The sequence below is a fragment of the Vigna unguiculata genome, chromosome 10, assembly GCF_004118075.2.
Source record: "Vigna unguiculata cultivar IT97K-499-35 chromosome 10, ASM411807v1, whole genome shotgun sequence".
In the NCBI taxonomy this organism is placed as follows: Eukaryota; Viridiplantae; Streptophyta; class Magnoliopsida; order Fabales; family Fabaceae; genus Vigna; species Vigna unguiculata.
The window spans coordinates 535,937-548,556 of NC_040288.1; the positions used below are offsets into that span (position 1 = coordinate 535,937).

At 26.7% G+C, this 12,620-nt stretch overlaps 1 protein-coding gene across 1 annotated transcript; it reads right to left on the minus strand.

Moving 5' to 3' along the window:
• Positions 1–7,185: 7,185 nt before the first annotated feature.
• On the minus strand, positions 7,186–8,197 carry LOC114167347 (ethylene-responsive transcription factor ERF034-like). The gene has a single exon (XM_028052417.1). The coding sequence runs from the start codon at positions 8,154–8,156 to the stop codon at positions 7,350–7,352; it is 807 nt and encodes a 268-aa protein (XP_027908218.1). The 5' UTR covers positions 8,157–8,197; the 3' UTR covers positions 7,186–7,349.
• Between the last annotated feature and the right edge of the window lie 4,423 nt (positions 8,198–12,620).

Consider the following 12,620-nt stretch of genomic DNA (forward strand, 5'->3'; position numbering starts at 1 on the left):
TTAGTTAGATTTTAATATTGAAATAGGTATTTTGGAACTAAGAACAAAAGGAAAACGTGTATATCTTAATGTAAGAGAAACTAATTTTATTTCATTTTTTTTTTCATATGTGAAGGTGATTGATTGTTGTTGAAACATGTAAAATTATCTATTTGTTTGATGTTATTTTCATGATATGAGTATTATAGAATTGAGAAGAAATTTTTTGTTTGATTGATGAGTCATGATGTTTTATCACATGAGTGTGTATATTGATAAATTGGGATTGTAGTCATGAAAATGAGTTTTTGATCAGAGGAAAAATGAATTGAATATTTTGGGAGGAGTTGTTAGACATTATATGATGGAAAAATTACATGGTTGGAGTTAAAAATGTATGTTGTATAAAAAAAATTTTTTTTCTCGTAGATTGTAGTGTGAATATTATAAATTTGATGAGTTTGTTAGATTAGATCAACGAATGATTTCCTGAAGTTTTAGAGAAATATGTCATTGGTGTTCATTTTTTTACAAGCATATATAATTCAAAGGAGACTTTAAAACTTTAAATTTTCATGATGATTGATAAACTTAGGGTATCCGCATAATTGAGATATCAAAACTCATAAAAGTGTTTAACATTTATTTGAAGAAGTTATTTATTGGAGTTTGTGTTCCTTCACGATAAGGGTGATCATGGATTGGATTTTTAATGATCAAATCCACTTACATTTTGGATCCAAATAATTAGATCAGATTTTCGATCTAAATCCATTTTTTCAGCAAAAGTAAATTGGATTTCTTTAAAATCCAAATCCAAATATTTAGATCAAGTTTAAATCCAAATCCAAATATTTGGATCAAGTTTAAATCCAGATCCAAATATTTGGATCAAGTTCAAAATCTAGAATCCATTTTTCATAAAATAAATTTAAATTGATTTTTGTAAAACTTGTATCCATAGGACTGACACCATCGAATTTGACAAATCTTTTGTCAAGATCAACTAGGCCAAATTTCAGCATGGGATGAACTCGGTTGACTTTCAGTCGTGACCGACCGAATTTTGGTGGAGCCCGACTTGGTCAAATTCAGCTGAATTTTGACTGGGGTCGACTTGACCAAATTTTGGCTAAAGTCGACTCGACCAAATTCAAACGAATTTTGATTTTAGGGTTCAAACGAAATTCAAACAAACTAGGGTTTAAACTGTCTCGATTTTGTCCCTAACAAATGTCTCGGTGAAAAACAAATGTCTCGGTAAATAGAAACAAAAAGTATTTAAATTGTCTTAAATCTTAGTATGATTATTGAGTATGTGGTATATATATATATATATATATATATATATATATATATATATATATATATATATATATATATATATATATATATATATATTATTGGAGTAATAGGGATGGTTTTCACCTCAAACTAAGATAGTTTGTGATTGACATACATATAGTCTTTCGTCATATGTAAGAACATGTCTTGTGTTAAGGTGACCAATCACAAAACACGAAGATACTTTCTGTTCCTATTACTCAACCAAGTGTGTTTCTTTGTCTTTTTCCACTAAATAATTCCATAAATAACTTCACCAACAATTAATTAATTAATCAACACCTTAATTTTCTACTCATATCTACTGTTTTTTCCAACAGTCTTTTTGACATGCTGTTTTTTAAAATAGTTTAATAATTCACATATTAAGACAGTTATCGTATAATCAACAATGTTATTATTATGATACTTAATTCAATCTTTTTCTGTCATTATCATACCAAAAAGATCGTAATAATTCTTACACATAGCTTCACTCCTCGTAGACATCATCATTTTTTTTTAGTTTTTGTCACTTTCATTAAGTTTAAGTTTAATTAGTCTAAATTTTGGTGCTAATCTTCTTGTTTTCTGAATCTTTTAAACTAATAAATATGTATATTAATCAATAATATTATGAAAATTGAATCTGCCGGAACATAAATTCAACATTTTACGATGAAATCGATATTTATTATTAATTAATGTTAAAAATATATCATTTATTACACTAAAACCTAAAAACAAAGCTTGCAGAATCAAATCAGATATATAATAACACAATATAGAAGAAAATAAATCATATCGATAATTTTTTTTTATCTATATCATGAATTGATTTTTTTTCAATTTCTTTTTAATTTTTAACTGATTTACTAGTTTATAAACCTCTTCAATTTTAATCTATTTTGTGGTTCCAACAAACTATAGAGTTCAAGATTAAACTAATCAATATGATCTTGCTTTCTGAAAAATTATATTAATGGTGGGTCAGGTTAGTTAGCATAGTTTTTTGTGTGTATATATATATATATATATATATATATATATATATATATATATATATATATATATATATATATATATATATATATATATATAAAGAATTTATGTGGTGAAACAAAGGTGGAAACTATAATCATTGTACTTTGAATTGTGACATGTATAAAATTCAAAATATATAATTGGCCAATAGTAAAACATGTCGTGTTCAATTATTTATATTACATTAATTTATATTATATAGTTTGAAAGTGAAAAATAAGTGAGGTGTTCTTCCTTTTTTTCTCTATCTCTTTCACTTTTTTTCAATTATTTTATTACTTACTTCTTTTTCTCACTCTTTTCTCATGGTGAGGTCATTTAGCACTTTCTTCTTAGTGGTTTTGAATAATTATAATAGGAAACAATAGACTTTTGATCTCTTAAATTACACTATCTTCGTGTATATTCTTTTTCTTTTCTTTGGTTAGATGATGTTGTCTCCTTCTTTGGGTGTATATACATAGTGAGAATAACATAAATTTTCTTATCATAAATCATGATGCAAAAAGTCACACTTAAAACCAAAACTTATTTCATCTGGTTCCTTGGGGACTAATCTATATTACAAATCATCATTTAATTAATAGGCTAATTTATAAATTAATCGATAAAAACATTATTATTAATGAGTCTTTCGAAAAAAGGTTAAATATGTTTTTGATCCCTTAACTTTAAGTGAATTTTGGAATTAGTCCATTTTGAAACTTTGGACCAATTTAGTCATTCATCTTTCAAAATACGTGAATTTAGTCTTTTTAATCAAATTTTGTTAGGTTTACTTAATATTTCGTACGCATTTCAGGATATATTTGAATTGTTTATATTGTTTGACACATTCTTGTTTTAATGTTAAGTCAAATACTATTATAAAACATGCTTGAAATGTCAAATAAACATAACAAAATTTGATTAAAATTCGCTAAAAGTTAAGGGACAAAAACATATTTAACCCTTCGAGAAAATTTTATTAAAGAGATTCACTAATTAAACATGAATTCAAAGATATACGAAAGTTGATATTATTTTCAACTCAAAACCTAAAAGTATAAATTAATGATTATTTTTTTTCTAATGCAATATTTAATTTTTTTATTTATAATTAATAAGAACTTAAATTTATACTTGAATTCTTAATAATTCATTTTAGTGTTATTTTTTTTTTCAACCAAGAGAATAAAAAATCAAGTACAAAGAAGACATCAAATACATCTATTATTTATCTCAAGAATCTAAATTATTTGACACGTTTTTGAAAAACTAGTTTGGGTTATAATATTTAACACTAGCTCAAACTTTTACTATAATTAAACACATATTATTAACCACTTTTGGCTTTCTAATAGTTGCATAGTCTAAACTTTACTATGTTTAAACAGTATTAGATTTTTCTTTGTTTGTTTGGTTTGACATTCATAGTATGCAAATCTATATGTTCATGTTTATCTTTGAATTGTTAAAAGTAAATTATTTCAAATAGTTTTGATTTGAATGTGAATCATAAATTCACATTTTATTATTAGACACAACACATAATCAAATACATGTTTAATATTTATTGTATTTGTGATAATATTGTTTGTTTTAGCATTTAATAATTATGTAATGAGAAGTTGTTTTGTAAGTTAGTAAAAGGGGAAAAAATATGTAATAAACTCATTTTTAAGCTATTATAATCAATCATCAATTTAACATAAAAAAAGTGATCATTAATCCACTTTTTAATGCTAATATTTTCACTTCAAATCTTTTACTATTGTTAAAATGTGATATTTCAGACGTTTTTTACTTAAATATTCCATAACATTACCACGATTTTATAAAAAAAAATATAATATAATGAATTAAGAAAGAAAAATTTTTATAAATTAATTTTTACTTTTCTTTAATTATATTAAGTGATGGTTTAGACATTTTGAAAACCTATTTGATTAAATCATATACTAAAATTGGATAAATTTGTACAAGTAGGTTAGACCTTAAACATGTGTTAAATAAGAAAACTTCAAAGCTACGCAAATATAAATGTTAATATAATATAAACATTTTTTACTGGATTATTACTAGTTACTACAGTTCTAGAAATCAATCATTCGAATATATTAATATTTGGTACTTAGAATATGCCCATTCTTACATATTAAATATTTCAGAAAAAAAAATTTGCTTCATTCTTAAACAAGTTGATAAGTATGGATGTTGTTCCTGTTTTTTTAACATTAACATCCAAATTAAGCTTTGAAATTACCCCAATCCAAAATGAATAAAAATACTTTTTTTATTTGTGCTATATGCATGTATGACAATATAGAAGACTAATTTAATGCCTAATATGATATCTAATACTAATAATAAAAAATTATTGGGTAATTTTTAAAGTCATAATAAAGTTGGTAACATATAAAAAAAATTAACTTTGATGATGACTCTTTAATTCTTTATGTACATAATTAACCATCACATCTCTTTTAAAAAAAAATAATAATAATTAACCATCACATAATCATACATCAAATAATGAATATTTTTCAAATATATAAAAGAGACTTAAAAACATTTTTGTTAGAGTCATGCTTAGGCAGTATATGCTCTCATCATAATTATAGGTTTTAGGGAAAAAAAATAGCAGCTAGTTTGCTATTTTAAAAATAAAATGTGTATAATTAATAATTTGTGTATTGGTGTGATAAAATTAAAACCAAAAATTTAATCTCTGTAGTTCTGTCAAATTTGGTTTGAGTTTTTATATTTTTAAATTCATATGAACTAGTTTTTAGTTTTTTAAAAATTATATTAATTTAATCATTTAAGTATAAAAATATTAAGTTTGCATCATTTATATGTAGATATTCTTTTCTTCTTAAATAAATAATTTGGAGAATTTAATGTTAATTAAAGATAAAGTCAAATTATAGTATATAAAAGAATTGCAAATATCACTTTACATATAAACTCACTTACTAAAATGATATTTTTAATGAGATTTATTGTTCTATCACTTACTCCAATTAAATCATCCATAAGTATCTAATTTCATACTCAGTTGAATTAATCATAAACTCACCTACTAGTAAAATAATAAGATTGTAAAAAATGTAAAACTCAAAATAATTTTGATTACATTCTTATTATGCCTATATTTGTACTTAATGCTTATATACTTTATATACTTATTATAAGAAATCTAGTAATATTAATTAGTTTTTAATATCTTCTAAACTGGAAATATGGGAATTATTAGCAACTTAATATTTATGATAATTTCGTATTATTTTTTTCTTATATATGTAATGTCTATTCGAGGGAAGATATAAGCATGTGTATCTCAACTAATCTCATATTAAACTTTTGTAACTTAGTTATTTTGATTTTTCTTATTCCTTTTTTATAATCAGCACCGAAATAACAAATTAACAAAAAAATTATATTGGTAAACAAAAAAAAAAATCATTTAATATTTATTTTTTGAAGTGAGTACAATTATACAAAATTATATAATTATTTTAATATTTTCAAGTAATCTCTTGGTATAGTTTTTAATATTACATGTGAAAAACAGATAATGGTTCACTTCAATTCATGCTGAAATGGAGGTACCAAAGTCAACTTATTGATACAATGTTAGACAGAATCAAAAGTGAAGATGGTTGTTTAACAATATCTGCCCAACTTATGAAGATATTTTCAATATATTGTGTTCCAATTTATATATATAAATATAAAGAGAGAGATTATAGTTTCAAGTTTATATAAACTTAATTAAGTTTCAAATATTTCTAAATTTTTGTGTATTTTCACTTAAGTATTTATGAAATTTGTTTTTCAAAACTTATATATATATATATATATATATATATATATATATATATATATATTTTATTGAATTAGTGTCTTTGATGACATAACGGGTATCTTATATGTCATTATGCTCTTTTATCTTCATATGTTAAACAAAATATAAGATTTTGTATTTAATATAGAATAACATTAAAAAATATTTATTATTTTATATTGATTGTAATATTATTTTATTAATTATAAAATCTCACACTCTTTAATATACGTGAAAACAAAAAAGAAAATGACCGGATAAGAAAGTAGTTTTGTCATTCACTTAATAAAAAAAATTAAATATAAAGATTTAACTAAAAAATATTAAAATTTTTAATACCAACGATTAAAGAAATCAATAGAAATTCAATAAAAAAATAATCAAATTTACTTAAAACTTAATTAAGTCCTTTATATAATTATAGATAAAAAAACGTGTTGTGTATTTAATATTTAAGTTCAAAACTATATGTTAAGTTAGACTTTTCTTATGATTAAATACTCTGATTTAGTAAATAGTTGAACTTTTCAGTCAAAGAAAATTATAAGCTAGAAATGATTTTTCTAATAATATGAAAATTTGGTCCCTATGTTAAGACGCTTTTGAGGCGAAATTAAAGGAAATGATGAGTTTCAATTTTCTCCAGTCCTAAACACTTTTCATATATAGTTGAAAAAAAAAAAAAAAACTTTGTCTGATATTAATAGTAAGTATTCTTAATTCATACGTAATTTACATGATCCTGGAAAACTCTTTGCGCACCTAATTCAACCTTCTTTCACCAAAACACAAAAAATAGTAAACTTTTTTTGACAATACAATCTAACACTTTTCGTATTTGACTTAAGTAAAAATATATTTAATAATATAAACAATTTAAACATAATTCTCTACTAAACATTAAATAAATTTAATAAAATTTAATTAAAAAATTTAAATTTATGTATTTCGAAAAATAAAAAAATTAAATTATTTCAAAGTTTCAAAACGAACTAATTCCAAAATTTAAGGGTAAGAAAAAAACACTCATTTACATATGAAAAGAAAAATGTAAACTTTTCTTCAACTGGTTATTCTCTGTCCAGAATGCAGTTGCAGAGACTAAACAAGAAGAAAAACTCTCCTCTGTTGTTTTTTATTTAACTTTCTGTAGAAAAAAAAAGAAGAAGAAAAACTAATAATTCTCCCAAAAAAGTGACTCCTGAAGCCTAAATCCACTACCAACTGCACACAGATGCCAAGAAGAAAGTTCATGAGGGAAAAGATCTGGTAGATCAAACAGAGTCTCATCATCATCAATGGTAGAGTTTGAGCTTGAAGAGTCTTGTGTGTTATCCATTGAGACATGTTCTACTTGCCTTCGTTCTTTTTCTTCTTCTCCTTCTTCTTCAAGAACAGTACTTTGGCAACGATTAACGACAACCTCAAAGTGCGTGTTTGCTGCTTTTGCTGCTGCAGCTTGAATGTCCTTAGGTGAAGTCGAAGCTGGTGTCGGAAGTTCTTGAGCCAATTCGGGGAAATTGAGGTATGCAGAATGGCCCTTGATGGCTAAGGCTGCTACATCATGTGCTCTAGCAGCCATTTCTGCTGTAGGGTATGTCCCAAGCCAAATTCTCGATTTTTTCCTTGGCTCACGGATTTCGGACACCCATTTGCCCCAGTTTCTCATCCTCACACCCCTATAAGAAGGGCAGCACCTCTCATTTGTAGGACTCTCTAATAACTTCCTCTTCTTGCACCCTTTCGAGTCCTTCTCATTCTCCTCCGACATGGTTTGAGAAGTGTTTGAGTCATTCTGAAGGGTTAATTTGGAGTGTTGTTTGTTACATGAATCTGAGTTTGAGGATGAAGATGACGAGGATGTTGTAGAAATAGAAGTGTTTGTGTGTGTGAAGATTGAAGGGGTGGTTGTGGTGGTGGAAGTGGAACTGGAACTGAAGAAGAAGTCAGCATCAGTTTCCATATTGATACGTTTTCTCATGGTTTTGGGACCTTGATTGGTGTGGTACAGAAAGAATGAGTGAAAATAAATAGACCTTAGGAATCATGATTCTCTTAAAAAAGAAAAAGGAAAAAAAGAAATATTTGTTTTAATTAAAGAGAAAAAATAAATAAAAAAGCATGGGTTCCATTAGGCACAGTTGTGCTACATTCAGCTAATTTGTTTTCCATGTGGGAATTGAATAATGTGATTAATTAAGGTTAACTCTATAGACCAATGTTGTTGCTGTTGTTGTTAATGTTGTTGGTGTTGTTTCTGGTTTTTTCTGGTGTCTACATTCTGTGGTGGCCATAACTTTCCATTCTATCTTTTATACTCTCATGTGTTTCCACAGTTCTGTTTTCCTTTTAAGAACAACCCCTCTCTGGGGTCCTTCCCCTAAGTGGTAGGCCCTTAATTTCACTACCATCATCCTTCATTCTAGTTTATCTAAAACTCTCACTATTGATTTGTGGGGTGGCCACCTAGGTCCTCAAAAATAGACCACACCAAACCCCTTAAATTCTTTAATACTTTTGTCTCAACCCTTTATAAGGTCTTCCTCTGTTCATGCTAGGGTGATGTATATATAACTACAAATTTCAATAAATTTTATATTTTTAACTAATTCTCTTTTAAGTCGAGATATATACATCTCAGGTGTATAACTAGATATTTATAGATAGTTAAATTACGGTTGAATAAATAGTATAATAAATTTAACAAATAACAAATTTCATTTAGATAGGTTTTGAATTTTTCTAATATCATTTTAAGGAAGTCAACTTTCAAACCTAACTTAATTTTACCAAATTGACTTATAAAGTAAGATCTGCATTCACTTACATATAATAAATTCGTCTTATTTCTAACTGTTAAATATGTTTTTAGTCACTAAACTTAGACGAAAAATTGAGATGTGCCCTTGTTATAAACCGATACAGTTTGATCCTCAAACTTAAAAAATGAATAAATATAGTCATTATAATCCAATTATATGATTTTTTTTTTAGCTTTTTAGTGTGTTAATCGGTGTTTCAGAATGACATTTGAATTGTTTACACTATTTAACATGTTTTAGCCCAAATATCAACTTGAAACATCGATGAACATGTAAAAAAAAATTAAATTTGAAGATCAAAATATAGTAAAATATACTAAAATTTAGGACAGAAACAAATTTTTATTTTGGATCTAAATTTAAAGATGTTTGTTATGAATGAAAAATGTCCAGCATTATGCATAATTACAAGTTTTTTGGTATGGTTTTGTAGAATTATTTAAGTGAGGAGACAGTATCAATGCCCCCATTGAAATGAATTTTTTTATATGATGAGCTTGTTAGAGTGTCTTGTTCAACTTGACCCAATTATATGTGTTAACCTGATCTGGCCTTCTGCTAGAGATTGGGTGTTCCATTTTCAATGTTGTGATTAATTAATTAATTATGCATAAACTATTTTTTCTCCAGTTGTGATCACTTGCCACCACCAATCCAATCAGGACCATTGTCTCACAATAGCTGGTGCAAAATTCACTCAAATTAATTAAATACCAATTTTTCAATAATAATAATTTCTTCTGCAATTCACCACTTGAGAAACCCCACGTGGGTTTTCGTAATGTAGGAAGAAGACAACAGTGACGCAACACACATGATGAACTTTATTTTCCCTATGAAAACAAATATAATGTTTATGTTTACACACTCAAAATTTATCAAACACCTTGAAAAACATCATGTTAATCGAATTGTAGTATCGTGTATGATGTTTTATTGCTAACTATCAATTGTTTAACTATTGATTGACATAAGAAAGGTTTTTGAGCACAAAAACATGGCTCACGTACACATGGTGCACATGGTTGTGGGCCATTGGTGGCTCAAATTCCCTTTTTAATTCTGGTCAAAGGGTCAACTATATACGCAAACTGGTTTGTTTTCTATGGTTTTGTTTTTGGGTAGAAATTCTAAATCTTTGCCAACCCATTGTGAGCAATGTTTGAGTCGTGTGCGTCAAAGAATTGTAATGTAATACTATGAAGTTTAATTGTCTAAAGCAACAATATTTGAGTCATGTATCTTAGATCTTTCATTTGATGTATTCTAGAATAAGATAGATGTCGTAATTATGAACAATAATATCTTCCAGGTATTTGGGGTAAAATACTAATAAAAAAAATTAATCACTATTTATAATGGTTCTAACCCACATGATATAGTGTAGTATATTAGATGATAAATATTTTGTATATTAATTCTAATTTGATGAATCGACTCAAAACTATTTTTTAGGTTGGTTGTAATTTCAATTACACACACAAAAATATCTTAATAGGATATTTTATTTTATGTTCGAATATTTTTATTTCTTCAATTATTTATTTTTATCTCCTTGTTTTGTATTTTTTTTGTTTTTCTTGTTTTCACAATTTAATCATTCTATTCTTCCTTCTATATTCTATTCTTCCTTCTATATTATTACAACAAAACCACACAAAAAAATATAATATTGTTATAATAAAAGTATGATATAACCATTTGTTATCGAAAGGTCTTATCATAAAATGTTAATGTGCTCATTAGTAATCTAGCATTCGTTATATTCGAATTGGCCAACCTAAATTTGATATGAGGTTAGCCAAGTTAGACTCATCTTGACCTAGGTTAATCAAACTCAAATTGACCTAAACTTTAGTCAACCCAACCTAACTTGATTTTTGACCCAACACAACTAACTTGACATAATTAGGCCTAGTTTAACCCACTTATACTAAGGTTAGTTTAACTCACCATAACTTTGGCTAGTCATAATATAATTGAAGTTAGACTTGTTTCAGTTTGACTTGGATCCTAACTTGACATCAACCTGATTCAGCTTGACATTTACTCGTTTTAACTTGGCCTAAGATGGACCTAGCCCAACCTAAATCTAATTCACGTTAGCCCAACTTGTCTTAGCTCAAGTTAGGTAGTGTCAACTTGACCCAAACTCGGGTCTTGTCCATCTTAATTTGGATTCGATTAGCTCAATTCAGTCTAATATAGACCTACTTAGATTAAGCCTAATGTGAGTCCAATTCAAACCAAATTGGCCTATATATGTTTTATCTTAACTTAATGTAGGCCTAATTTGACTTAAAGTTGGATTTGATTCAAGCTAGCCTAGATTGAGTCTGGCGTGGCACAATCTAACATGGGTCAGATCAAGTTTAGTCCAACTTGACTTTGGCATTGTCCGGTCCAAATTGACCTAAATCCAACCTAACTCAACATTACTTGATATTGGTTCAAGTTGACTCAACCTTGTATGAGTTAGACTTACAAAGTGACCTAACCTTATTTAGACCTCACCAAACCTAAGTTTTTATAATTTGAATTATTCCAAATTCATCTTAATTTTAGACTTTTAAAATTAAAAAAAAAGTTATCTAATGTATATAATCAAAAAGTATAATTAAATAAGTTAATCTTACAATGAATTTAAATCATTATGAATTGAATATAAAGATTTGAAAATATTAGCCACTGTACTACTCATTGAACACTGTACATTAGTAGTATGACTAGGTAAAGTGTTTACCAAAAAGGAACAGTTAGGTGCAAAGAAAAAAAAAATGCGGCAGAGTGAGTAAAAAGCATAAATAGGATAGGGGAATTTTAACTAAGCCGCAGAAGTCAAGTAACAAGGAAACGGCTTTGACAATAGAAAGTTAATGGGTTAGGTTCAACGATTACTCATTCCATCAACAATTATATCATAAAGGTTGCAACAAAAATGAAATGGACAAACATACTTTGATTCTTATCATTCTAGTAAATACGACGTTGTGTTTGTTTCTATCCTGTTAACGAGGTATCACTACTCTTGGTCCCCATCTTATGTTTCATGTTACAATAAACCAAAATGTGTCTCAACTAAAAGACAACAATCTTCATGCATTCTTTTGTAGAGAAGGTAACATATCGGAGTCGGACACAAATAATATATATCCATAACTCGATCCGTAACAAAAAAAAAATGTATTCGTTATTATCAATTTATTTGTTAGTTATCTGTTTAAAAAGAATCCGTGGGTTTAAAATTTAATTTAAATTAGTAAAATATAAATTAAATTTTAATTTTAATTTTTTGTAAGTAATGAATATTTGCGGATACAGATAATATGATACTCGCATCCGACTCTTTTATAAACGGATATTAAAATACTCACTACCCTCAAATACCAACTATCCATTATGAATTTTATCTACAGATACCCGCAAACACGGATGTTTTTGTCTTCCCTAATTATTTATCACCCACATGTTTAATTAATACTTCTCTTTTCATTTCCTAAATGTATAAATGCAAGTTTGTAATGCAAGACTCCTTAAGCATCATTAACAAATTTATCTCTTATTACTTTTGCTAAACAAAAAAAAATTATGAAGCAAATGTTAAATTATCCTTTATTATTTGG

Coding starts and splice junctions, on each gene's coding strand:
- LOC114167347 (XM_028052417.1), bottom strand. CDS start 8,156: ATGAGAAAACGTATCAATATGGAAACTGATGCTGACTTCTTCTTCAGT.